Source organism: Oncorhynchus tshawytscha, linkage group LG24 (genome assembly GCF_018296145.1).
Source record: "Oncorhynchus tshawytscha isolate Ot180627B linkage group LG24, Otsh_v2.0, whole genome shotgun sequence".
NCBI lineage: Eukaryota > Metazoa > Chordata > Actinopteri > Salmoniformes > Salmonidae > Oncorhynchus > Oncorhynchus tshawytscha.
This window is the reverse complement of record NC_056452.1, coordinates 2,954,280-2,981,798: the sequence shown is the minus strand read 5'-3', so window position 1 is coordinate 2,981,798 and position 27,519 is coordinate 2,954,280. Positions and strand designations below refer to the sequence as shown.

Sequence of the window (27,519 nt, the reverse complement as noted above, 5' to 3'; positions counted from 1 at the left end):
CCCAAAAAACGACTTAAGAAGTACTTTAAAGTATTTTTACTTATTAAGAACTTTACACCACTGGCTTTTTCAGCATACAGTTGAGGGGCGTGGGCCCATGTTACCTATGAGGCGCTGACGTGGACGATGTGCTCATTTGAGCGCTCACCTTAGTTACCAGGAAGTGTTTGACAACACCCAGGGAGCTGGTGGGACGGTTTTGTCTAGAAGGGATACAGTTTATGTCACAATGGACTTTTCGTAGCAGGTTAGGATAATTAATGTAACAGATTATGAGGGTTAGGTTAAGGTTAAGAAAAGAGTTAGGGTTAGATAAAATGCAACATTTTATTTTTACATCAATTTGACAACACGTGTATCCTCTCTAGCCAATACCAGGTGAGCCTTCACACGTTATTCTACAGAGAGGTGAGTAAAAACACCCCCATTTACCCTATGCTCTTTTCTAGGCACACACATGTGTACCTCTCGATGAAGAGAAGTAGCCTACGACTTTTTAGCCCAATTATATTACCAAACTTCCATTTGCCTTTATTTTACAAATGCGGAAGCAGATACGTTAAGGGGATTTCTCATGATGAACGCTACAGTAGCCTATGCGTTTTTGTTTTACGGATCCCCATAGCTGCAACAAAGCATTACAATTGTATATAATAATTACGGATTGTGAACGGTAGCTAAACAATTAATTTGCGCATATTGAATAAGCTTAATATTTGTAAAGATGCGTAATTTCACCATCAAAGCAATGAAGTATGCAAACGTATTACTATTTCAAAGTTCAAACGCATATGGCGTTAAATCATTAGACAACAAAATCATTTGATAATTAAAAAACATTTGAATATTTTTTTCCAAGGTAAACTCCGCAGTGAGAGAATGTGCTTCAGTGATGTGGTGGGTGCCCTACTAACTTCCTTGTTCTTATGTAGCCCAACTCCAGCTACTCCTATGGTAAAAGCATGGTTTTGAGATGAAGATTACCGGGAAGATCCTCACTCATTTTCAGTCGTGCAGCTCACCCGTCGACAAAGAAGGATACCTGTATAAAAAGGTAACCCGATAACACGCCTTTCCTCATGTCTTGCAGACTAACTTGTATATTCTATAATTTCAGCTTTCACAATCATTTGCTTGTCATCCTTGCCTTTTAATTGCAGATTGACTAAATGAGGTGTATCAAATGCCCATTTAAAGCCAATGGTGAAGTCAGGGCAAAACGAAGTGACTTAATTTATTTAAATGTTATTTAACCTTTATTTAACTAGGCAAGTCAGTTAAGAACAAATTCTTATTTACAATGACTGCCTACCAAAAGGCTAAAGGTGGCGACGGGGCCTGGGATTAGAAAAAATAAATAAATACAATATAAATATAGGACAAAACACATATCACGACAAGAGAGACAACACTACATAGAGACCTAAGACAACAACATAGTAAGGCAGCAACACATTACAACAACATGGTTGCAACTTAACATGGTAGCGGCACAAAACATGGTACAAACATTATTGGGCACAGGCAACAGCACAAAGACCAAGAAGGTAGAGACAACAATACATCACACAAAGCAGCCACAACTGTCAGTAAGAGTGTCCATGATTGAGTCTTTGAATGAAGAGATTGAGATAAAACGGTCCAGTTTGAGTGTTTGTTGCAGCTCGTTCCAGTCGCAGCTGCAGCAAACTGAAAAGAGGAGTGACCCAGCGATGTGTGCTTTGGGGACCTTTAACATAATGTGACTGGCAGAACGGGTGTATGTAGAGGATGAGGACTGCAGTAGGTATCTCAAATAGGGGGGAGTGATGCATAAGACGGTTTTATAAATAAGCATCAACCAGTGGGTCTTGCGACGGGTATACAGAGATGACCAGTTTACAGAGGAGTATAGAGTGCAGTGATGTGTCCTATAAGGAGCATTGGTGGCAAATCTGATGGCCGAATGGTAAAGAACATCTAGCCGCTCGAGAGCACCCTTACCTGCCCATCTATAAATTATTTCTCTGTAATCTAGCATGGGTAGGATGATCATGTGAATCAGGGTTAGTTTGGCAGCTGGGGTGATAGAGGAAACCAAGTCTAGATTTAACTTTAGGTAGCTGCCAAAAATAAAGGAAACGCCATGACTTAATATGGCGTTGGGCCAGCACGAGCCAGAAAATCTTCAATGCACCGTGGCATAGATTCCACAAGTGTCTCAAACTCTTACTCTTACATCATTTGGTGTTTTGTTGATGGTGGTGGAAACCGCGTCTCGGGCGCCACTCCAGAATCTCCCATAAGTGTTCAATTGAGTTGAGATCTGGTGACAGAGACGACCATGGCATATGGTTTACATCGCTTTCATGCTCATCAAACCATTCAGTGACCACTCAAGCCCTGTGGATAGGGGCATTTGGGAGCATAGCCATGGTAGCCAAAATAATGGCCTGCTCTGCATTTCTATACATGACCCTAAGCATGATAATGTTAGGGCAGGTGTGCTCAGAGATGGGAAACAATGGAATATGATAGCACATCAGGAGAAGATGAGGGCACACTCTGATTAAGGAAGGATGGCAGAGGGGGATGTGGAATATGAATCGGATAGCAGTGGAAATAAGGAAGAATGGACCTCTGTCCAAAATAATGGGAAAAGAAGCAAAGTTAGGATTGGAAAGAAGACTCCTAATGTTGAGAATACCTCTTATCTGTTGTGAGTCTGGTTTCTGGGAAAATTGGGGACTGAATTGTCAAATCCGTTAGAAGCATTTAAGATGGTAGAGAGAGGTGTGGAGTCGGTGGGGGTCACGAGGAGTGGGCTGGTCTTGATTTGTTTGTGTGTTTCTGCTGAACAGAGGAAGCATGTGTTGGGTATCAGGCAAATTGATTGCCATGCAGAGCTAAGGAGAAGAGAAACTGTCAAGGGAGTAATTGCTGGAGTCTCGGAGGGAGTGGGCATCGAGGAGCTGGTGAGTGTTCCTGTAGTGGTTGGTGCATGGAGGATGAATTGTTGGTTCAATGGCAAGAAAGAAGAGCTTGTCTATTCTTGTTTTTTTGATGTGGAGTCCCTCCTGACCTGAGTGAAGCTGGGGTATGTGCACTTTTCTGTAAGAGCTTTTATTTCCAGGCAGTTGCAGTGTAAACTGTGTAGAATGTTTGGACATGTAGAGTGTCTGCAGGTGGAGGAATCCAAGATGTAGAAGTTGTGGAAAAGAAGCTCATGGTGAATTTTTTTTTTGAAGAAGCTGTGAAGTGTTGCAACTGTGGTGGAAAGCATGTAGTATATTTTTGAAGTGCCTGACGAGGTCGAAAAATAATGAAGTTGTCAGGGTCATCCAGAGCATTTCATATGCAGAGGCTGTCAAACGGGTGGAGGGAACTCAAGGTACTCCAAAGGACTCCATGGTGTTGGGTAGGCCTTCAATGCAGACTGCAGCGTTCGTTGGCTTCTACCGGAAGGATCCAAGGATGTTACATGTAAAGAAGGTGGACTTTGTGATTTTAAAAAAAAATGTAACGGTGATCATTGGCACGGCTAAAGTGGAGGGAAAGTCCAAGAAGATGGACATTATTGGGGATGCAGCAGAGTGGTTCCTGGAACTAAAAGATTTATCAGGGAAGGAGTTAAATGAGACGCTTTCACAAGCAGTGATGCCAGAGAGGAAGAGGCGAAGCGAGAGGGATAACTGTGTCCACAATCTGTCTTCTCCAGCAGGTGGCTTTTTTTCACTCACGAAGCAAGGACTTTTTGTATGGAGGTCAGTGCCGTATTATATATATATGTGTGGCTTATTTGATCAAATAGAAGTTTCGTAATGATTAGGTTGTTAAGAGTGTATTGATCTAAGTTGGACATGTGACATCCTGGTAACTTTGAGAAAAACTACTTTATATCAGAGTTGTGCCTGGTCGTCACTAGTTGCCACAGTCATAAAGTCCACCTATTTCTACAATTTAACTTCTTAAAATGTGTTATGCCTAACCTTACCCTTTTAATTGAAAACAAAAAGCAAATATTTTTTTATATATATATATATATATTTTTTTACAATATAGCCAATTTGGATTTTCTGGCTGTGGTAGCTAGTGGAAACCGTTGTGCCTGTTGTTCACACGTGTCTGCCCTCTCATTGGCTAGAATGGTCCCACCTGATCTTGCCTCCTCCCAACAACCTTCCATTTTTAAAGACATTTCTTTTCATTGTTAGTGGCCATTATTCACCTTTATTTAACCAAGTAGGCCAGTTGAGAACAAGTTATCATTTACAACTGTGACCTGGCTAGGATAAAGCAAAGCAGTGCGACGACAACAACAACACAGAGTTACACATAAACAAATGCACAGTCAATAACACAATAGAAAAATCTATGTACAGTGTGTGCAGATGTAGGGAGGTAAGGCAATAAATAGGCCATAGAGGCAAAATAATTACAACTTAGCATTAACACTGGTGATCAATGTGCAGATGATGATGATCAAGTAGAGATACTGGGGTGCAAAAGAGCAAGAGTATAGATAACAATATGGGGATGAGGCAGTTGGCTGTGCTGTGTACAGGTGCAGTGATCGGTAAGCTGCTCTGGCAGCTAGAGTTAAGTTAGAGAGGGCGATATAAGACTCCAGCTTCAGTGATTTTTGCAATTGGTTCCAGTCATTGGCAGCAGAGAACTGGAAGGAAAGGCGGCCAAAGGAAGTTTGGCTTTGGGGATGACCAGTGAAATATACCTGCTGGAGCGTATGCTACGTGTGGGTGTTGCTATTTGTACCAGTGATCTGAGGTAAGATGGGGTTTTACTTAGCATAGACTTATAGATGACCTGGAGCCAGTGGGTTTGGCAATGAGTGAGTATGTAGTGAGGGCCAGCCAACGAGAGCATACAGGTCGCTGTGGTGGGTAGTGTATGGGGCTTTGGTGAAAAAAACGGATGGCACTGTGATAGACTACATCCAGTTTGCTGAGTAGAGTGTTGGGAGCTATTTTGTAAATTACATTGCCAAAGTCTAGGATCGGTAGGATAGTCAGTTTTATGAGGGTGTGTTTGGCAGCATGAGTGAAGGAGGCTTTGTTGCAAAATAGGAAGCCAATTCTAGATTTAATTTTGGATTGTCGATGCTTAATGTGAGTCTGAAAGGAGAGATAACAGTCTAAGCAGACACCTAGGTATTTGTAGTTGTCCCCATATTCTAAGTCAGAACCGTCCAAAGTAGTGATACTAGTCGGGTGGGAGGGTGCGGGCAGCAATCGGTTGAAGAGCATGCACTTAGTTTTACTTGCATTTAAAAGCAGTTGGAGGCCTCGGAAGGAGTGTTGTATGGCATTGAAGCTTGTTTGGAGGTTTGTTAGCACAGTGTCCAAAGAAGGGCCAGATGTATACAGAATGGTGTTGTCTGCGTAGAGGTGGATCAGAGAATCACTAGCAGCAAGAGCGACATCATTGGTATATACAGAGAAAAGAGTCTTCCTGAGAATTGAACCCTGTGGCACCCCCATAGACTGCCAGAGGTCCGGACAACAGGGCCCTCCGATTTGACACACTGAACTCTATCTGAGAAGTAGTTAGTGAACCAGGCGAGGCAGTCATTAGAGAAACCAAGGCTACTGAGTCTGCCGATAAGAATACAGTGATTGACAGAGTCGAAAGCCAGGTCGATGAAGACGGCTGCACAGTACTGTCTTTTATCGATGGCGGTTATGATATTGTTTAGGACCTTGAGTGTGGCTGAGGTGCACCCATGACCAGCTCGGAAACCAGATTGCATAGTGGAGAAGATTGCATAGTGTACGGTGGGATTCGAAATGGTTGGTGATTTGTTTGTTGACTTTCAAAGATTTTAGAAAGGCAGCACAGGATGGAAATAGGTCTAACAGTTTGGGTCTAGAGGGGGATGACCCGGCAGCTTTCTAATCTTTGGGCATCACAGACGATGCGAAAGAGAGGATGAATAGGCTAGTAATAGGGGTTGCAACAATTTCAGCAGATAATTTTAGAGAGAGTCCAGATTGTCTAGCCCAGCTGATTTGTAGGGATCCAGAATTTGCAGCTCTTTCTGAACATCAGCTGTCTGGATTTGGATGATGGAGAAGCGGGGGTGCTTGGGCAAGTTACTGCAGGGGGTGTTGAAATGATGGCGGGGTAGCCAGGTGGAAAGCATGGCCAGCTGTAGAAAAATGCTTATTGAAATGATTGATTATCGTAGATTTATAGGTGCTGACAATGTTTCCTATCCTCAGTGCAGTGGGAAGCTGGGAGGAGGTGCTCTTATTCTCTGTGGACTTTAGTGTCCCATAACTTCTTGGAATTGGTGCTACAGGATGCAAATTTCTGTTTGAAAAAGCTAGCTTTAGCTGTCCTAACTGACAGAGTATTTTGGTTCCTGACTAACCTGAAAAGTTTCATATCGCCGGGGCTATTCAATGCTAATACAGAACGCCACAGGATGATTTTGTGCTTGTCAAGGGAAGGGAAGTCAAGTCTGGGGTGAATCAAGGGCTATATCTGTTCTTCAACATTTTTTTGAATGGAGCATGGTTATTTAAGATGGTGAGGAAAGCACTTTTTTAAAGAGCAACCAGGCATCCTCTACTGATGGGATGAGGTCAATATCCTTCCAGGATACCCAGGCCAGGTCGATTAGAAAGGCCTGCTCGCTGGAGTGTTTGACAGTGATGAGGGGTGGTTGTTTGACTGCGGACCCATTATGCACGCAGGCAATGATCGCTGAGATCCTGGTTGAAGACAGCAGAGGTGTATTTAGAGGGCAAGTTGGTCAGGATGAGATCTAAGAGGGTGCCTGCACATGGTTATGGATTTAGGGTTGTACCTGGTAGGTTCCTTGATAATTTGCGTGAGATTGAGGGCTTCTAGCTTAGATTGTAGGACGGCCGGGGTATTAAGCATGTCCCAACTCTGAATAGATTGGAGGCAATCAATTCCCATATGGTGTCCAGGGCACAGCTGGGGGCTGAAGGGGGTCTATAACAAGCAGCAACGGTGAGAGAATTGCTTCTGGAAATGTGGATTTTTAAAAGTAGAAGCTTGAATTCTTTGGGCACAGACCTGGATAGTATGACAGAACTCTGCAGGCTCTCTCTGCAGTAGAGGAATGGAAAAGATGTGTGTTTTTGAACGATGCACCATTCTACCTTGCTGACAATGGGGCCATACTTGCAGACATAAGCAACCATTTACATTTAAACAGTTTCTCTTGCTCAAAATGCATATCAGACAGGCGCATTAAACTTGCGGGGGGTGGATTTGACTCCACCAATAATATATATATATATATATATGAATTTGATGGATTGGAAATTATTTCATAACAAACCCTTAATTCTGTGTAACTATTAAATGTGTAAATTAACTTGTAACAAAGTACAGTCACATTTTAACATGGTAAATTCATAAGCACAAATTTTAATTATATAGAACATGAGATTTACGACTGTCTTCACGACTCTCTTGGTGTGTTTGGACCATAATAGTTTGTTGGTGACGAGGACACCAAGGAACTTGGTTGAAACATGTAGGTATTACAGACTCGGTCAGGGAGAGGTTGAAAATGTCAGTGAAGACGTATGCCAGTTGATCCGCACATGCTCTGAGTACGTGTCCTGCTAAGCCGTCTGGCCCCCCGGCCTTGTGAATGTTGACCGGACAGCTGGTGCTCTCATGCATGCTTCAGTGTTGCTTGCCTCGAAGTGAGCATTAAAGGCATTTAGCTCGTCTGGTAAGCTTGCGTCGCTGGGCAGCTCGTGGCCAGGTTTCCCTTTGTAGTCCGTGATAGTTTGCACGCCCTGTCATATCTGACGAGTGTCAGAGCCGGTGTAGTAGGTTCAATCTTAGTCCTGTATTGATGCATTGCCAGTTTGATGGTTCGTCTGAGGGCATAGCAGGATTTCTTATAAGCATCTGGATTAGTGTCCCACTTCTTGAAAGCGGCAGCTCTTTGACTTTTGCTCGGTGCAGATTTTTCCTGTAATCCATGGCTTCTGGTTTGGATCTGTACCTACGGTCACTGTGGGGACGACGTCGTCGATGCACTTATTGTTGAAGCCGGTGACTGATATGGTGTACTCCTCAATGCCATTGGATGAATCCCGGAACATATTCCAGTCTGGGCTAGCAAAACAGTCCTGTAAGCGTAGCAACCGTGTCATCTGACCACTTCTGTATTGACCAAGTCACTGGTACTTCCTGCTCTAGTTTTTGCTTGTAAGCAAAAAGGAAGATAGAATTATGGTCAGATTTGCCAAATGGAAGGTTAGGGAGAGCTTTGTATGCATCTCTGTGTGTGGAGTAAAGGTGATCTAGAGTTGTTTCTTTTGTTGTTTTTTCTCCCTTCTGGCTGCACATGTGACGTATTGATAGAAATGAGGTAAAACGGATTTAAGTTTGACTGCATTAAAGCCCCGGGCTGCTAGGAGCGTAGCTCCTGGATGAGCATTTTCTTGTTTGCTTATGGCCTTATACAACTCGTAGAGTGCGGTCTTAGCATCATTTTTTGATGGTAAATAGACTGCTACAAAAAAATATTGTTAACTCAAAATCAAATCAAAATCAAATCAAATCAAATTTTATTTGTCACATACACATGGTTAGCAGATGTTAATGCGAGTGTAGCGAAATGCTTGTGCTTCTAGTTCCGACAATGCAGTAATAACGAGCAAGTAATCTAACTAACAATTCCAAAAAAAAAACTACTGTCATACACAGTGTAAGGGGATAAAGAATATGTACATAAGGATATATGAATGAGTGATGGTACAGAGCAGCATAGGCAAGATACAGTAGATGATATCGAGTACAGTATATACATATGAGATAAGTATGTAAACCAAGTGGCATAGTTAAAGTGGCTAGTGATACATGTATTACATAAGGATGCAGTCGATGATATAGAGTACAGTATCAACGTATGCATATGAGATAACAATGTAGGGTAAGTAACATTATATAAGGTAGCATTGTTTAAAGTGGCTAGTGATATATTTACATCATTTCCCATCAATTCCCATGATTAAAGTGGCTGGAGTAGAGTCAGTGTCATTGACAGTGTGTTGGCAGTAGCCACTCAATGTTAGTGGTGGCTGTTTAACAGTCTGATGGCCTTGAGATAGAAGCTGTTTTTCAGTCTCTCGGTCCCAGCTTTGATGCACCTGTACTGACCTCGCCTTCTGGATGGCAGCGGGGTGAACAGGCAGTGGCTCGGGTGGTTGATGTCCTTGATGATCTTTATGGCCTTCCTGTAGCATCGGGTGGTGTAGGTGTCCTGGAGGGCAGGTAGTTTGCCCCCGGTGATGCGTTGTGCAGACCTCACTACCCTCTGGAGAGCCTTACGGTTGAGGGCGGTGCAGTTGCCATACCAGGCGGTGATACAGCCCGCCAGGATGCTCTCGATTGTGCATCTGTAGAAGTTTGTGAGTGCTTTTGGTGACAAGCCGAATTTCTTCAGCCTCCTGAGGTTGAAGAGGCGCTGCTGCGCCTTCCTCACGATGCTGTCTGTGTGAGTGGACCAATTCAGTTTGTCTGTGATGTGTATGCCGAGGAACTTAAAACTTGCTACCCTCTCCACTACTGTTCCATCGATGTGGATGGGGGTGTTCCCTCTGCTGTTTCCTGAAGTCCACAATCATCTCCTTAGTTTTGTTGACGTTGAGTGTGAGGTTATTTTCCTGACACCACACTCCGAGGGCCCTCACCTCCTCCCTGTAGGTCGTCTCGTCGTTGTTGGTAATCAAGCCTACCACTGTTGTGTCGTCCGCAAACTTGATGATTGAGTTGGAGGCGTGCGTGGCCACGCAGTCGTGGGTGAACAGGGAGTACAGGAGAGGGCTCAGAACGCACCCTTGTGGGGCCCCAGTGTTGAGGATCAGCGGGGAGGAGATGTTGTTGCCTACCCTCACCACCTGGGGGCGGCCCGTCAGGAAGTCCAGTACCCAGTTGCACAGGGCGGGGTCGAGACCCAGGGTCTCGAGCTTGATGACGAGCTTGGAGGGTACTATGGTGTTGAATGCCGAGCTGTAGTCGATGAACAGCATTCTCACATAGGTATTCCTCTTGTCCAGATGGGTTAGGGCAGTGTGCAGTGTGGTTGAGATTGCATCGTCTGTGGACCTATTTATAACTCCTGGTGGATATTGTGGTCTACAGTTCATCATGAGGTATTATACCTCAAGCGAGGAATACCTTAATATTAGACATCCCGCACCAGCTGTTATTGTCAAATAGAAACACACAGCCACCCGTTTCTAAATATTGAGGGGGGGGGGGCAATTTACGTGCGTGGCTGGCACGCATTTTGAGACGGAGAAACCGTTAAGTTAAATGGTTGCTTATGTTCTCAAGTATGGCCCCAACATGACCTGGCGGCACAGATTTATGTATTTATATAGAAAATATGACCGGGGCGGCAGGTAGCCAGCCTAGCGGTTAGAGAGATGAGCCGGCAACAGGACGGTTGCCAGTTCGAATCCTGGGTGTGCTTCTACACCTGCATTGCTTGCTGTTTGGGGTTTTAGGCTGGGTTTCTGTACAGCACTTTGAGATATCAGCTGATGTACGAAGGGCTATATAAATAAATTTGATTTGATTTGTGTGTCCGGAAAAAATCTGTCTGGAAGTGAGCTGGCAACCAGAAGGCATTGGTTTTTGTGGTTGAATCTGTTTAAAATTCACTGCTTGACTGAGGTGCCTTACAATTATCTGTATGTGTGGGGTACAGAACTGAGGTAGTCATAGAAAAAATCATGTTAAACACTATTATTACACACAGTGAGACCATGCAACTTATGTGTTTTGTTAAGCACATTTTTACTCCTGACCTTATGAGTAGGCCAGTGGCACACAATCTCAATTTAATCCATTTAAAATTCAGGCTGTAACCCAACAAAATGTGGAAGAAGTGAGGTACTTTTGTGAAGGCACTGTTTTAGGAGCGGTGGGATAAAGCAGAAGTGCAATTTTTGACGGGCCATGACCCAGTGCACCCCGGTTCAGCCTAGTCGAAACCCCCTCAGTGACAATTGACCAATAAACTGCACAGGCGCACGTATTTGACTGTAGGCTGTAGGCTGAGCTTGCAACGGGAAGAGTGCCTATTCAGGCCTGCACATAAAGCAAACTATTTTTTATATGATAAAGATATTTTTTGATACAGTACTAATGCCAGATATGTAAAATGTTCTCTCCAGAGCACATCCATTTGTGCTAGATTTAAGGAAAATAATATTATGTACATATTTTGAATTCAGAATGATTCAACTACAATAACTATCTGATACTGACATCAGACCTGTTGAACTGTGAACAACAGTTGTTTTGACAAAACATCCCATTGTACCATTATATACAGGGTGAGAGAAACACTTCCTATCAGAAGCGCTGGTTCATGCTGAAGGCAAACCTGCTCTTCTACAAGGACCGGCCCAACCACCGCGACCTGCTTGGCGTCATTGTTTTGGAGGGCTGCTCAGTGCAGCTGTGCGAGTCTGAGGAGCAGTTTGCCTTTTCGCTGGTGTGGAGCGGTGAACCGGGCCTGCGCACCTACAAGCTAGCCGCAGAGGACCAGCCCAGCCAGGAGAGCTGGATCAGGGCCCTGCTGTCGGCCAACCACGGCTACCTGGCCACGCTGGTCATGGATCTGGAGAAACAGTACAAAGGTGAATGGGTGCAGGATTTTGTTCCATGCCAGCACTAGGCAAGCTAGATAATTGGGAGTAGATACATCAACAAGATGTTTGCCTGGTCATGAGAATAGCTGGAAAACAATTGGTCAAGCTTGGTCGTTGAGAGCTAGTAGGTAAATAACCTGATTCAATTCGATTTAGTTGAAACAAGTGTTTTAGTGCTTGGCTGGAATAAAACTCTGCACGTCCTAAATATCTACAGGATCAGGATTGGTACCCGCGTTGAAATGTACTTATGAGTTAGTGGTTCCCGCTACTTATACACGTGATGGTTTTACATATGCAAAGCACCTTCATCAATGTTCAGCTGTGTTTAATGAAAAAGTGTCCATGAATGGTGTTTGATTAAAAAGTGTCCATGAATGTCCAAGCACCTTTTTTCTTAGTCACTCCTTCCTCCATCCACAGAGGCCATGAAAGCATTTCCTGGTGACCCATCCCAGCAGTCTACACTGGCTGGCCCAAACACAGAGAGGCCAACTCAGTCGCTGATTTGGCTGAACTCTGGGACCGCGACCCTTTCACAGTACCTAGGGCCAAGTGTGGGAGCCGGGCATAGCTTTAGCACAAATGAAATGCTACAAGTTCCTCCCATTTCCTCTAAACCAACCAATAAGAGGTCTCCAAAACTCTGGCCCAAGAGAAATGCAAATGTTGTACCTATTAATGTCCCATCCCCGCCCCAAGGGGAGTGGTCAGTGACTGGGTCAGGACCCAAGGTGGAATTTAGCGAACTACATGAGGACTTTGGCAAGGAGGTGAAGGAGCTGATTGCTGATTGGTTGAGACAGGGACAGAAAGATGTAATTCAGGAAGAAGACTTAATTGATTTTGGTTGATTCAGCATGGTATGTCACTTTAAGCATGTAAACAGTCCATACCAAAGGAGTCTGTACCAATTGCAATAATGGATGCCAACATGAATGAATATTTGTGAATGTAAGAAAATATATAATGATTATTTTAAAATAAATGTTTTTTAGACAGTTCTCCTCCACCCCAATCATTTGAATTAATATCTATGATTTAAAAGGCAATCATTTATCAAGTTGTTCTCCCCATTAGAGCCAATAAGCTACAATATTATTACATGTAATGCTGTAATAATACAGCTATTGCATTCAATAGATAATACATGCAATTGATTTGTGAGTTTATGAGTTGTCTTCTTCACATTGGTTGAAATTCACTTAAGTCAGCATGATTCCAAAAATAGTCTAGTTTAGTCAACACAGCAACTCAACCCACACAAATTATGCAGAGTATATGAAACGCTGTTAGATGCAACCTAAAAATGAATACTGTATGGGAATTTCATTAATCTGGTGCCACTGATAACTGAGCACTCCAACACCCCGCTTGGATGTCCACAAATGTTCCTCTTTGGTGACATGAAATCACTTTTCGCTGGCACTGAGCCCCACGGGACTTGTCTGATGTCAGTACTGCTAATGTGCCAAGCGAACTAAACGGTTTGGGGTAATAATTAATATGACCCCACCATCGAAAGCGCTCACGAACACGTAGGCTACATGTTGGTTGTTTTGCTCCACAACACAAGACTCGTCTGAAGGTAACCTGGTACCGGTTTAAAAATGTATTTAAGTATTTTATTGCTCCCCCCAAAAAGGGGTTAAATATGGGTAAAAACAAAACAACAGAATATCCAGGGCCTGTATCCACAAAGCATCTCAGAAAAGGTCATAGGAATCTTGTTAAAACCTGTTTGAAGACTAGCCATAAGACTGCTGAACAACTTATCAAATGGCCACCCGGACTATTGACCCCCCTTTTGTTTTCACACTGCTGCTACTCGCTGTTTATTATCTATCTATTCATAGTCCTCTTTACCGCTATCTACATGTACAAATTACCTTGACTAAACTGTACCCCTGCACATTGACTCGGTACCGGTACCTCCTGTATATAGCCTCGTTATTTTGTTTTATTTTTTACTTTACGTACAAGCCCATAACACTCTTCCTTGAACTGCATTGTTGGTTAAGAAAATATTTACTAAATTAAGTATTTCACGATAAGGTCTACACCTGTTGTATTTCCGAGTGGCGCAGCAGTCTAATAATGCATCACTAAAGACCATGGCTCATTCCCAGGCTGTGTCACAACCGGCTGTGATCTGGAGTCCCATAGGGCGGCGCACAATTGGCCCATCTTTGCCCGGGTTAAGGGAGGGTTTGGCCGGGGTGGTAGGCCATCATTGTCAATAAGAATTTGTTCTTAACTAACTTGCCTAGTTAAAAAAACATTGAGTTAAATCAAATTTATTTTAGCTGGTAGTCACGACAGTTTGAGGTACCGCAAAGGAAAGATTGTTATGACGCTCATTGACATAGTTGCAAATAATGGGGAATAACTCATCATGGTGAATGTGACTGTACAACATCTGTTGCAATGGTAAAACATTTGATATAATTTTCGCCTGATATGATAATTTTGCCTACTCATAATTATTGCCTAATATGTTGGCTTACATAACCTTTTAAAAAAAAATCTAATTCTGTTAGTTTTTAAACTCACTCATCACTCACATTTAACAATTCTAAATCGCTTTGACACAGTAGGCATCAAGTCACTTTCCAGTAATGTTGCATCTAATGTTTGAATGGTCTATCATTTTCATTGAACACAATCGAAGTTAACATAAGCCCAATTTAGGTATCTTTTTTAACAATGTGATGTTTCGCTCCAAAGGGATAACTTGAAATAACATGATGTAGGTTATCAAATAATTGAAAGAAAATGTTTATTTATTAGCCTAGTGGTTATATGTATTTAGGCATATGTTAAATAGACCTCCTGTGAAAGCATTGTCAAAAGCTCAAGAGACTGTTGCATGTAAGTCTCTTGATTTATGGATTGATCATATCGAAATATCAAAACATCATTTGAACAACTCCAAAACAATTGCATGTGGTGTAGGAAGCACTGACTCGCTGCTTTTTTATAATTATCAACACACCTGCTTGTAATTCTTAACTGGTTAGGACAGCTCATGTGGTCTCTGTCGACTAGGTGGGTCTCTTGAGTTAAGAGGCTTTGTGTATAGCTTACCCATAGCAGTAAGAGTAAAATGTCTGTTCTTACGACCAATTTTCTACTCTGAGAGGCTTTGTGGATGCAGGCTCTGAGCTTTCTTGTATATCTCAGATAAACTACATGATTAAAAGGATGTGGAGACCTGCTCGACGAACATCTCGTTCCAAAATCATGGGCATGAATATGGAGTTGGTCCCCCTTTTGCTGCTATTGCAGCCTCCACTCTACTGGGAAGGCTTTCCACTAGATATCGGAATATTGCTGTAAGGACTTCTTGCTTCCATTCAGCCACAAGAGCAGGTGAGAACTGGCATGAATGACAGGTTTGAGACCCACATTTTTAGCATAAAATATATATACATGCCTGTTCTGCATGTTATTTTGGTATTCGTACAAGTCACATTTAAGTTTGCAAATAATGTTTAAAAAAATATGTACAAATTATTGAGTTAATAAAGCCGCATACAAACATGGTCTCTGTTTTGTTTTCTTGAGTAAGGCAGCTCCAAAATGCAGGTGTTTCAGCCTAGCTCAATGCTTTCTGTGGTGGAGGCGAGCCAGCAGAAAATAGGAGCGTTGTGCCATGATTGGCTCAGTGTTCTGTCACACATGGGGAAACTACGTCACCAGTCCTTAGTAATGGGAGACATCGAAAATTCCAATCCTCTGCGTCCTGCCATATAGTTACATTAGTAGTGCCCTTCCAAGAAGGCTCAAGGTCATTGGCCACAGATTAAATCACATTATACAGTTGAAGTCGGAAGTTTACATACACCTTAGCCAAATACAATTAAACTTTGCTTAAATTCCCTGTCTTAGGTCAGTTAGGATCACAACTTTATTTTAAGACTGTGAAATGTTAGAATAATAGTGTAGAGTGATTTATTTCAGCTTTTATTTCTTTCATCACATTCCCAGTGGGTCAGAAGTTTACATACACTCAATTAGTATTTGGTAGCATTGCCTTTCTAAATGGTTTAACTTGGGTCAAACGGTTCAGGTAGCCTTCCACAAGCTTCCCACAATAAGTTGGGTGAATTTTGGCCCATTCCTCCTGGCAGAGCTGGTGTAACTGAGTCAGGTTTTTAGGCCTCCTTGCTCTCGCACGATTTTTCAGTTCTGCTCACAAATATTCTATCGGATTGAGGCCAGGGCTTTGTGATGGCCACTCCAATACCTTGACTTTGTTGTCCTTAAGCCATTTTTCCACAACTTTGGAAGTATGCTTGGTGTCATTGTCCACTTGGAAGACCCACTTCTGACAAAGCTTTAACTTCCTGACTGATGTCTTGAGATGTTGCTTCAATATATCCATAATTTTCTTGCATTATGATGCCATCTATTTTGAAGTGCACCAGTCCCTCATGCAGCAAAGCATGCCCACAACATGATGCTGCCACCCCCGTGCTTCACGATTGGGATGGTGTTCTTCAGCTTGCAAGCCTCCCCCTTTTTCCTCCAAACATAACAATGGTAATTTTGTCCAGTTCTATTTTTGTTTCATCAGACCAGAGGACATTTCTCCAAAAAGTACAATCTTTGTCCCCATGTGCAGTTGTAAACTGTAGTCTGGCTTTTTTTATGGCCGTTTTTAAGCAGTGGCTTCTTCCTTGCTGAGCAGCCTTTCAGGTTACGTCGACATAGGACTCGTTTTACTGTGGATATAGATACTTTTGTACCTGTTTCCTCCAGCATCTTCACAAGGTCCTTTGCTGCTGTTCTGGGATTGATTTGCACATTTTGCACCAAAATACGTTAGTCTCTAGGAGACAGAACGCGTCTCCTTCCTGAGAGGTATGACGTGGTCCCATGGTGTTTATACTTGCGTACTATTGTTTGTACAGATGGACGTGGTACCTTAAGGCATTTGGAAATTGCTTCCAAGGATGAACCAGACTTGTGGAGGTCTACAATTGTTTTTCCTCAGGTCTTGGCTGATTTTTTTTTAGATTCTTTTTATTTTTAAGGTAGGCCTTGAAATACATCCACAGGTACACCTCCAATTGACTCAGGCTAATTGACATCATTTATCAGAAGCCATGACATCATTTTCTGGAATTTTCCAAGCTGTTTAAAAGCACAGTCAATTTAGTGTATGTTCACTTCTGACCCACTGGAATTGTGATACAGTGAAATAATCTGTCTGTTAACAATTGTTGGAAAACTTATTTGTGTCATGAACAAAGTAGATGTCCTAACCAACTTGCCAAAACTATAGGTTGTTAACAAGAAATTTGTGGAGTGTTTGAAAAATAAATTTTAATGACCCAACCTAAGTGTATGTAAACTTCCGACTTCAACTGTATGAACAGTAGCTTTGATTGGACTGATCATTTTAACATCTTACTTTCAAAATCTTAGCTAGAAGTCATCATGAATCAAGTTGACAATCTACTGACAAATCCTTTTTAATCGTTGTCATATGAAGAGAAATAATGAAGATTCATTGTAGATAAAATGTATCGGTGCTCATCGGTCATTGGACATAAACGGTACACAAGTTGGAAATTGCAAATTCAACAATGAGTGGTTTGGAAGGAATCGGTGACATTGGCTAACCGCAAGCATTACCACAAACTAGCTCAGACTGGGAATACGTTTTGAACGGTCATCCAATTTGGAATTGTAAATCTTCCTCTTTCTTTGACAAAATTTGCCCCCGAAGGACCACCGCACCATCTTCCTGTTCAAGTGAGCACATCACAACAAGTCGAGTCCAAAAATGTCTTACATGATGCTGTATAAATGATGTAATATGCAGGGGAGATATGTATACTGTAGCTAAGAAAGTAATGCTAAGTGTATGCTGTGTTAGTAGCCCATGTGTCTCACCCTAATAATTTGGCCTTAATTTCGCCTAACGTTACTGTTCTGACTCGGTGGTGCACATGTAGCCTATAACCTGTTTTTGAGAAATGTCATCTAATATACACACAATACCCCATAATGACAATGCGAAAACAGGTTTTTAGTATTCAGACCCTTTGCTAGGAGACTTGAAATTGAGCTCCAGTGCATTCTGTTTCCATTGATCATCTTGGAGATGTTTTTACAACTTGATATGATTTACCTGTTGTAAATTCAATTGTTTGGACATGATTTGAAAAGGCACACACCTGTCTATATGAGGTACCACAGTTGACAGTGTCAGAGAAAAAAGAACAAGTCAAGAGGTCGAAGGAATTGTCCGTAGAGCTCAGAGACAGGATTGAGTCATGGCACAGATCTGGGGAAGGGTAAGAAAAAATATCTGCAGCATTGAAGGTCCTCAAGAACACAATGGCCTCCATCATTCTTAAATGGAAGAAGTTTGGAACCACCAAGACTCTTCCTAGAACTGGCTGCCCAGCAAAAGATTGGCTGCCCAGATTTCCTCTGTAGAGATGGTAGAACCTTCCAGAAGAACAACCATCTCTGCAGCACTCCACCAGTCAGGCCTTTATGATTGAGTGGCCAGACGGAAGCCACTCTTCAGTAAAAGGCACATGACAGCCAGCTTGGAATTTGCCAAAAGGCACCTAAAGGACTCTCAGACCATGAGAAACAAGATGATCTGGTCTGATGAAACCAAGACTGAGCTATTTGACCTGAATGCCAAGCGTCACGTCTCGAGGAAACCTGGCACCATCCCTACAGTAAAGCATGGTGATAGCAGCATCATGCTGTGTGGATGTTTTTCAGCGGCAGGGACTGGGAGACTAGTCAGGATCGATGTAAAGATGAATGGAGAAAAATACAGAGAGATCCTTGATGAAAACCTGCTCAGGACCTCAGACTGGGGTGAAGGTTTACCTTATAACAGGACAACGACCCTAAGCACACAACCAAGACAACGCAGGAGTGTTTTCAGGACAAGTCTCTGAATGTCCTTGAGTGGCCCAGCCAGAGCCCGGACTTGAACCCGATCGAACATCTCTGGAGAGACCTGAAAATAGCTGTCCAGGGATGCTCCCCATCCAACCTGACAGAGCTTGAGAAGATCTGCAGAGAATAATTGGGGAAACGCCCCAAATACAGGTGTGCCAAGCTTGTAGCATCCTACCCAGGAAGACTCAAGGCAGTAATCGCTGCCAAAGGTGCTTCAACAAAATACTGAGTAAAGGGTCTGAATACTTATGTGATATTTGTTTTTTTATTTGTTATAAATTTGCAAACATTATTAATAAAAACCTGTTTTTGCTTTCTCATTATGTGGTATTGTGTGTAGATTGATGGGGGAAAAAACGATTTAATACATTTTAGAATAAGGCTGTAACGTAACAAAATGGGGAACACGACGAGGTCTGAATACTTTTCGAATGCACCTTAGGACAGACACTTCAAAACATACTTCCTTTTGATCTGCTTTGCCATTTATGAATATGTTATTCAATGCATTTCTATGGGCTAATAGCATTAAGGCCAAATTCAATGTTTCATAAAAATCTAAGTAAATATTTGTTAATACCTACAGGGATCCTAAAATCACAAATCAAATAGCTAAATGATCATCTTAAAACAATTCCACATGTTGGCTTAGTAGAAACCCAGCCCCGGGCCCTTAGACTCTAGTTAAAGGGAGAGCCAAAATGTCTCTGAATGAGAACAGGGGGAGGCAGAGGCATTGCTATTTTTGGTCTATCCACAGCTGTTGTGTATGTGTTTTTTATTTTATTTTTTATTTTATTTTAATTTACACTCTTTCAAAGTGCTCCTATTTTTCCTCACTTGGCAACGAAGCCTATTACGTTACTTCCAACTGAAACTTCTCCACTGGTTCTTCTCGCAAGTAATGCAATGTGTATGAGGGAGAAAAGCAGAGACAGAAGAAAATATATCAACTGAGGGTGGACAGACTTTTGGAGAGAAGGCCCTTGAATATCGAAGAAACATTGTGCGGTAGTTTGAGGGGAGAGCGGTATCAGTTCTCACGGCCCCCTGAAACTCTATCTCAATACGTCGCTCCACTGTACACTTCCATGGTAGACAGCCGACCATGGAGCCCCGAAATGGAGTTGAGTGGGTGGTCTGGTGGCCTGCTCGGTCAAGCACTGTCCTGGGCATCTCCAGGGATCAGGAGCAACCCAAATTAGAGCCTCCATGTTGGAAAACCACTTCTGTTTAGTTGTCAAATCAAAATCAAATCAAACAACAAAATGTGTGCTGTTGGGGGTAATCCACGACTGGAGTTGCAGGAATGTATAGTATGTTTTGGTAATTATTTAGCAATTGCTGCTATATTCTGTTCTGTCTCTTGAATATGTGTGACCTTGTCATTACTGGAATGTTACCAATCCCCCTCAGCCAACAGTTTCCACATGTCATTACTGTCATCCATTCAGTTGGCTTCTTCCACACTAGTAGGGGGTATGTACTGTATACACAGATCTCAACCGGTCAGTTAAACAAGTGGTGACTTTTAAAATATGTTTTAAAGCCTGCGCTTGAAACACATACTTATCTGTTGTTTTATGGGCGGTGTAAAGTGTTGTAACAGGAAGGACCTGCAACTGGTAACAGGCATGACATGGATACAATGGATATGCCACAATAGCCCATTGTGTTGTTTGCCGTCTTGGGGTGGATGGAATAAAAGAAAATGAAAAATAGCCACAACAAAGACCCTGAGCATGCTATGAATGAAGTGTTAAAGAGAGAAAGGAAGAGGAAGGGCGGTTCAATAGTCCCAAAGGCTGCAATAGAGGTTTGTCCATATTGTGTGTGTTGTCAGTGTGACACTGACACCAAAGTAAGGTCAATGTTGTGCTCGAATTCACCTAGTTCCAAGACTCCCTGTACCTATTTTGGAGTGCCGGAAAGGAGATACCCTGAGCACCCCCTTGCTCCTCCCTCTCTCTCTTACGTTCCTCAGCTCCCTCTTTTCTTGCCAAACTTGATGGTGCAGCTAAAGTTAGCCCCATTGAGCTAGTATATAAGGCAAGGGGCCAACACAAACATGTCAGTAAGATCGACTTGGCATAGGCTTCTCTTCTTGACCAACCAAAACCCCCACAAACTCTAAAGAGATGGTGAGTGTGTTTGCGTTCCTCTCAATGGAGAACAGTTTCTAGGGTCTAGGATTGTCTTTGATAAGCTGACAACTTAAAGCATAATTGATACCAATGCAAACTGGATAATGGCAATAAAATGAACTCTGAATTACATTTTAAAGGCTTCTAGAACAGTTTTGCAAACTGGTTCGGGACCTATTGGTGGAAGCTGGTTCCTCCCTGGGCAAAAGAGCCAAGACCAAGTCTTGTGGCTTTTATTCTCGGGTTTTGTTGAAGTGGCGCATCAAAAGGAAATACTTAAAGGATGTTTGGGGACCACTGCTCAAGAGGCCTCTAAGATATTACAGAATCTTAGCCAATTTTGACGCTACAATTGAACAGGCCGAGTGCCTTTTATGCAACTCACCTTTTTTTGAAAGCCTTATGCTGATAAAGTGCGACTTGAATTGGTACAACTTATTCAGACAAAGCTAAGAGCACCCAGGCATCGAAATCTGAAGCAAAGCTAAGCATCACTCCCATGTTTTTTTATTTATTTTTTAATTTGACCTTTTATTTAACTAGGCAAGTCAGTTACGAACAAATTCTTATTTTCAATGACGGCCTAGGAACTTGTGACTCATTGAAAGGCGGTTAACAGCTAAAATAGCAGAAGGACACAGATCATCCCTAGAGGTCAATGACAATACCTAGTAAATTCCTAGAGGGGCTACTTCTGGCACAACTGATGTCACTGACAATGACAAGGAATCATTCTCAAAAAATATCTTAGGGATTTCCTCTTGCTACTGTGAAGGTCCTTTTGGCCCAAAATGAGCCAGAGTGGCATGGATGGCCCAAACAGGCCGTTACAGTAAAATGTTGGTTGTGTTGACTGTGAGTTAAGTTACATGTCTTGGTCATCGTTTTCTCCCAGGCACCCAAGAAAGCCAAGAAGAGACAGCAGCAGGGAGAGGGTGGATCCTCCAATGTGTTCTCCATGTTTGAGCAGAGCCAGATTCAGGAGTACAAGGAGGTGAGTTTTTTTTTTTTTTTTTGGGGGGGGATTTTCTGCCACACTTAAACTATTTTCCCTGGATATCAATGCTTTGTCAAGTAGTTGTAATAAGTCAGCCGACAGTTCTTGGGATACATGCCATTGTAACATCTCCACACATCACATTGTGATCCCATTGAAAGAGGGTTGCAAAAGCCCAAAATAGACAAACAACCCAACGACTTTGTAATCGGTAAGACAAGGACATCCTAAGGCAGGTGGCGTCCTCATTGGTGGCGTTCACATTTGACTGTATCTATCACTGTGGGCGTGATGGAAGTGATAGCTGTCATAGAGCTGGACAGACAGACTTGATTCGATGAAGTTTTTTGCTCCATTTGACAATTTTTCAAAAATTTATTAGAGCCGCCAGCAGGAGACAGACGACAGCGGTCACCTGGGACAGGTCACTACATTTCCCAGAACATTAGCTAAGAGACCCATTAAGTTCTAGTTAGGGTTTTATCTAACATTAGGATGACAACATCCTGTTTTTCAGAAGAAAAAAAAAATATATCCTTGGAATGTTCTCCTAACATTCACTAAAATGTTGTGCACAACCTCTGTAACAACCACCACAGAACATTCCCTAAATGTTCTCTATTAGGTTTCCAGGTAATATACAGACATTGTATAATCATCAACACAACTGGACAGTTTTTGTATTTGGAGAACATTTGCTGAAACCTAAGGAATGTTCTGGGAACTTTCACAGAACCAATTTTGGTTTGCTGGGTAGTCCTCCCCAGCACCCCCTCTACGAACCTGTCCCTGTGACCCCCCCCCGCTGGGCCTCTATTTACAGAAAATGCAATCAACCAACCTGTTCCTCTGCTCAGCCAGAAAAGCTTTTGTGACACCTAGTCTTTGCTCTTTGACCTGGTGCGAAATAGCCTATGAGTTGTTAGAATCATGTGGGAATGTTCACATTGGAAGTGCTCTCAGTATTTAGGAGAGCACAACCTAATCAGCGAGGGAGACAAATTACAATCATTTGGGAAACTGATAACAATTTGTATGATTTTTAAGGGGAAAAATGGAAGTGTGTCAGAGTATATCCCTGTCTTTGTGTGATTGACTTGGACAGGTGTGGATAACAAAAAAGAACAGGGGTTGGGGGCAGAGGGATTAATCTGGGAAGGGGCGAGGGGGGTAAGGGGAGGTGTGTTAGTGGTGTAATCAATACTGATTCCTTAAATGTCTCTAGGCTTGTCTGATGTCCCGACACCATTTTAACACCTTAAAAAGACAAGTGGTTGGACGGCTGCCAAGTCCACTGTGTGCTCTATAGCCTTCTTGGGTTTCACTGAGTGGCACATGCAGCTATGTGAGGAGAGAGACCTTTTCACATTTATCTTGATGGACTATCTTGGGGAAAATCTTGTGAATTGTGATGTAAATATTCCCGCAACTCAAATTTCACAATGCAGTGCACCCTAATTTTGTTCCTTACACAATGTCTATTATCATCGACTAGTCTAATGAATTTTGAAATGAGGAGACTGAGGTCATGGCAATGCATTTCAATAGGGTACTGGGTAGTGTGATAACATTAACTTATTTTCATATGCTTATAAGCAATAGAAACAATACATTTACTTAAGACCGTCATGTTAACGTGATCGATGTCATTTGGATTGCTTCACCGTGAATTATATGGTATCAACTCTCTCGTCTGCTTCGCTTCCTGCTAGGCTTTCACAATCATTGATCAGAACAGAGACGGAATCATCAGCAAGGATGATCTTAGGGACGTGCTAGCCACTATGGGTCAACTGAACGTGAAGAATGAGGAGCTGGAAGCCATGATCAAGGAGGCCAGCGGCCCCATCAACTTCACCGTCTTCCTCACCATGTTCGGCGAGAAGCTGAAGGGTAGGTCAACCTCTAGGAGCGACTTATAGCTTTTTCACATTACTCAGCTGAACCAAGCCGAGCTGTACTAGCCTGGTAATGCATCCATCATACACGGAGTATACCAGACATTAAGAACACCTTCCTAATATTGAGTTGCACATGGACTCTACGAGGTGTTGAAAGCGCTCCACAGGGATGCTGGCCCATGTTGACTCCAAGGCTTCCCACAGTTGTGCCAAGTTGGCTGGTTGTCCTTTAGGTGGTGGACCATTCTTGATACACACAGGAAACTGTTGAGCGTGAAAAACCCAGCAGCGTTGCAGTTCTTGACACAAACAAGTGTCAAGAATCTGGCACCTACTACCGTACCCTGTTAACAAGTAACATAAATAAAGGGATCATACTGTAGCTTTCACCTGGATTCCCCTGGTCAGTCTGTCATGGAAAGGTGTTCTAAATGTTTTGTATAAGCTACATGACTTACATGACTTTTTCTTAATGAGAGTGAGCAGTCAGATATTTTAGTCCCTCTTTCTGTACTTTCTATACTTTCTGTATAGGGAATATAAACTAGTTGGATAGTTATATGTCTATATACTGAACAAAAAATAAACTCAGCATGCAACAATTTCAAAGATTTTACTGAGTTGAAAGAAATTCATTGGGCCCTAATCTATGTATTTCATATGACTGAGAATATAGATATGCATCTTTTGGTTACAGATACCTTAAGAAAAAGGTATGGAAGTTGATCAGAAAACCAGTCAGTATCTGGTGTGACCACCATTTGCTTCATGCAGTGCAACACATTTCCTGTGCATAGAGTTGATCAGGCTGTTGATTGTGTCCTGTGGAATGTTGTCCCACTCCTCTTCAATGGCTGTGCGAAGTTGCTGGATATTGGCAGGAACTGAAACACGCTGTCGTACATGTCAATCCAGAGCATCCCAAACATGTTCAATGGGTGACATGTCTGGTGAGTATGCAGGCCATGGAGGAACTGGGACATTTTCAGCTTCCAGGAATTGTGCACAGATCCTTGTGACATGGGACCGTGCATTATCATACTGATGGCAGCGGATGAATGGCACAGCAATGTGCCTCAGGATCTTGTCACGTTGTCACATTCAAATTGCCATTAATAAAATGCAATTGTGTTTCTTGCTTTTGCCTGCCCATACCATAACCCCACCGTCACCATGGGGCACAATGTTGACATCAGCAAACAACTCGCCCACACAACGCCATACACGCTATCTGCCATCTGTCCGGTACAGTTGAAACTGGGATTCATCTGTGAAGAGCACACTTCTACAGCTTGCCAGTGGCCATCGATGGTGAGCATTTCCCACTGAAGTCAGTTACTACGCTGATATGCAGTCAGGTCAAGACCCTGGTGAGGATGACGAGCACGCAGATGAGCTTCCCTGAGACGGTTTCTGACCGTATGAGACTACTGGTCTCATACGATCCCCGCAGGTGAAGAAGCTGGATGTGGAGGTCCTGGGCTGGCGTGGTTACACGTGATTAGCAGTTGTGAGGCCAGTTGGACGTACTGCCAAATTCTCTAAAACAATGTTGGAGGCGGCTTACAGTAGATAAATTAATATTACATTCTCTGGCAACAGCTCTGGTGGACATTCCTGCAGTCAGCGTGCCAATTGCACTTTTCCTCAAAACTTTAGACCTCTGTGGCATTGTGTTGTGTGACACAACTGCACATTTTTGAGTGGCCTTTTATTGTCCCCAGCACAAGGTGCACCTGTGTAATGATATTGCTGTTTAATCAGCTTCTTAATATGCCACACCTGCCAGGTAGATGGATATCTTGGCAAAGGATAAATGTTCACTAATAGGGATGTAAACAAATTTGTTCCCCAAATTTGAGAGAAATAATATTTTTGTGCAAATGGAACATTTCTGGGATCTTTTATTTCAGCTCTTGAAACATGCGACCAACACTTCATGTTGCGTTTATATTTCTGTTCAGTATAAGTTTCTATATAATGTACATATATTTTACATAAAGTTTTGTTTGTTAATAATTAATACTTCCACTTCTTTTCTTAGTCCATCACTCTTATCCCATCACTTTTCTTAGTCCATCACTTCTTAGTCCATAACTGTGAGTTTGAGGTAACAGAGTTTAACTGAGGATCCTCTTCTTCCCTTCCTCTTAGGTGCTGATCCCGAGGATGTTATCGTGAGCGCTTTCAAGGTCCTGGACCCCGAGGCTACCGGCTTCATCAAGAAGGAATTGTATGTTTTCACCCTGTACCCTTTCCTACCATTACTATCCTATAAATTCACTCACAACCTCTTTAGGTAGTCTTAATGTGTGCCCTGGTTAATAATTCTCTCTCTCTTTTCCTACCTCTTTCCTTTCCTCCAGCATTGAGGAGCTCCTGACCACCCAGTGCGACAGGTTCACCGCTGAGGAGGTGAGGGATCTGTCATTCCATCAGTCATTCAGTCATTTAGAGCGACATTTTCTTAGTGCACAATCACTGTTCAAATAGCAAGAAATACCATAAACCTCATTAGAATCTGTGATTTTAATTTGAAACGTTTCTTCAGCAATATGCGTAAAAAGGGGCAATTTAATACGTTTCGTAAACTGAGCAATACATAAACAATCGCCTTTATAATGAACATTGTTGAGGAAACTTTTCAAAATTAAACCACACTGATTACAATGAGATTTACAGTATTTCTTGCTCTTTGCACAGTTATTTTGCTCGAGGAATATTTCACCCTTAGAGCAACATGGTGTTTGAGCTTTCATGCCATGGTTATTTACAGTAATAATGAATGACTTATTTCTGTGTGCTGTCTGACACTGGACTTTGTCCATTTCCCCGCAATGTTTCTGAGTTGTAAGCCTCTCCTTCTTTCTTCCTCTCCCTCAGATGTCCAACCTGTGGGCTGCCTTTCCCCCAGATGTGGCTGGCAACGTAGATTATAAACAGATCTGCTATGTCATCACACATGGAGAGGAGAAGGAGGATGAGTAAATCCACTTTTTCAATCCCTCTGCCTCTCTCCGTCATCTCCCTCACTACCCCCCTTCTCCAACTCTGTGGCCCGCTTACACGCTCCCCTCGCTCTTCTTTCCATCTCCACCCCGCTCACTATGAAAGACTCTCCTTTATCGAGAGACTTTGAGTTGAGAGGGTTGAAGGCTATGGAGGTGTGCTGTGTGAGAGTATCAACAGTGGGATTATTTGAAAATAAAATCTTGTACCATCAAAATTATTCCTCTCTATCTCCCTCCCTGCCTCCGATTCCTTCTCTTCTTCCCCATTCCTCACTTGTATCTCTCCCTGTCGAATCGAACAGTGCATGCATCATACCTACATCATGTATGCCTATAGAGTTCAGTATCTACAGACAAACACTTTTACTCTTGGGTGCTGTGGTGTATGCTCTATTGTTTATCTGAAACAAGTAGCATATTGACCTGCAAGGTCTGTTTTGTCTCGACTTGATGTGAAGTAATAATGTACTGGAAAAAAGGAAAGCTTTAAAAGGGACGAGTATTGCACTAAAATAGCTTGCCTACTCCTCTCAATTTCTCTTTCTCATCAATAGAGACAAAAGGAAGGGCGTTTGAATAAGAGTAAAGCATGATTTAGCAGTAGGTGCATTGTAAGAGAGAGAAAGGGAGACCAAATAAATTCTGAACATTTTCTGTCAGAAATCTCTGTAACAAATAAAACAATGATTTATAAATAAAAACCAATGTCTTTCGTACCACCGTGTCTGTTGGTTTAAGTGAGCTTCGGTTAAAAGCCATAGCCCTCACTGGTCTCCTTTCTATTGCTTACTGCACAGCCCTTGGCAATGCTTCCAAGTATGGGTAGCTGCATCCCAATATGGCGACCGGAGTATGGGCGAGTGGGTGTAT

The 27,519-nt window shown here is 42.5% G+C and overlaps 1 protein-coding gene across 7 annotated transcripts; it reads left to right on the top strand.

The window, feature by feature from the left end:
* Nucleotides 1-143: 143 nt before the first annotated feature.
* mylpfb (myosin light chain, phosphorylatable, fast skeletal muscle b) lies at nucleotides 144-26,867 on the top strand. 7 transcript variants are annotated; one of them, XM_024387174.2, is made up of 7 exons: nucleotides 269-408; nucleotides 933-1,054; nucleotides 21,636-21,734; nucleotides 23,450-23,630; nucleotides 25,793-25,871; nucleotides 26,005-26,053; nucleotides 26,522-26,867. In XM_024387174.2, the coding sequence occupies exons 2-7, from the start codon at nucleotides 974-976 to the stop codon at nucleotides 26,624-26,626; spliced, it is 594 nt and encodes a 197-aa protein (XP_024242942.1). In that variant the 5' UTR covers nucleotides 269-408; nucleotides 933-973; the 3' UTR covers nucleotides 26,627-26,867. The 7 variants fall into 7 exon arrangements, with proteins under 7 accessions (XP_042161096.1, XP_042161097.1, XP_024242942.1 ...); XM_024387175.2 differs by lacking the exons at nucleotides 269-408; nucleotides 933-1,054 and adding an exon at nucleotides 20,631-20,737; XM_042305162.1 differs by lacking the exons at nucleotides 21,636-21,734; nucleotides 23,450-23,630; nucleotides 25,793-25,871; nucleotides 26,005-26,053; nucleotides 26,522-26,867 and adding exons at nucleotides 144-247; nucleotides 11,339-11,645; nucleotides 12,081-12,661 and having other exon boundaries at nucleotides 369-408.
* Nucleotides 26,868-27,519: the final 652 nt, after the last annotated feature.

Bases quoted from the DNA above. Each gene is read 5' to 3' on its own strand.
- mylpfb (XM_042305162.1), top strand. From the start codon at position 974: ATGAAGATTACCGGGAAGATCCTCACTCATTTTCAGTCGTGCAGCTCA. The intron at 1,055-11,338 runs GTAACCCGATAA...CATTATATACAG, and splicing joins AAGGATACCTGTATAAAAAG to GGTGAGAGAAACACTTCCTA. The intron at 11,646-12,080 runs GTGAATGGGTGC...CTCCATCCACAG, and splicing joins TCTGGAGAAACAGTACAAAG to AGGCCATGAAAGCATTTCCT.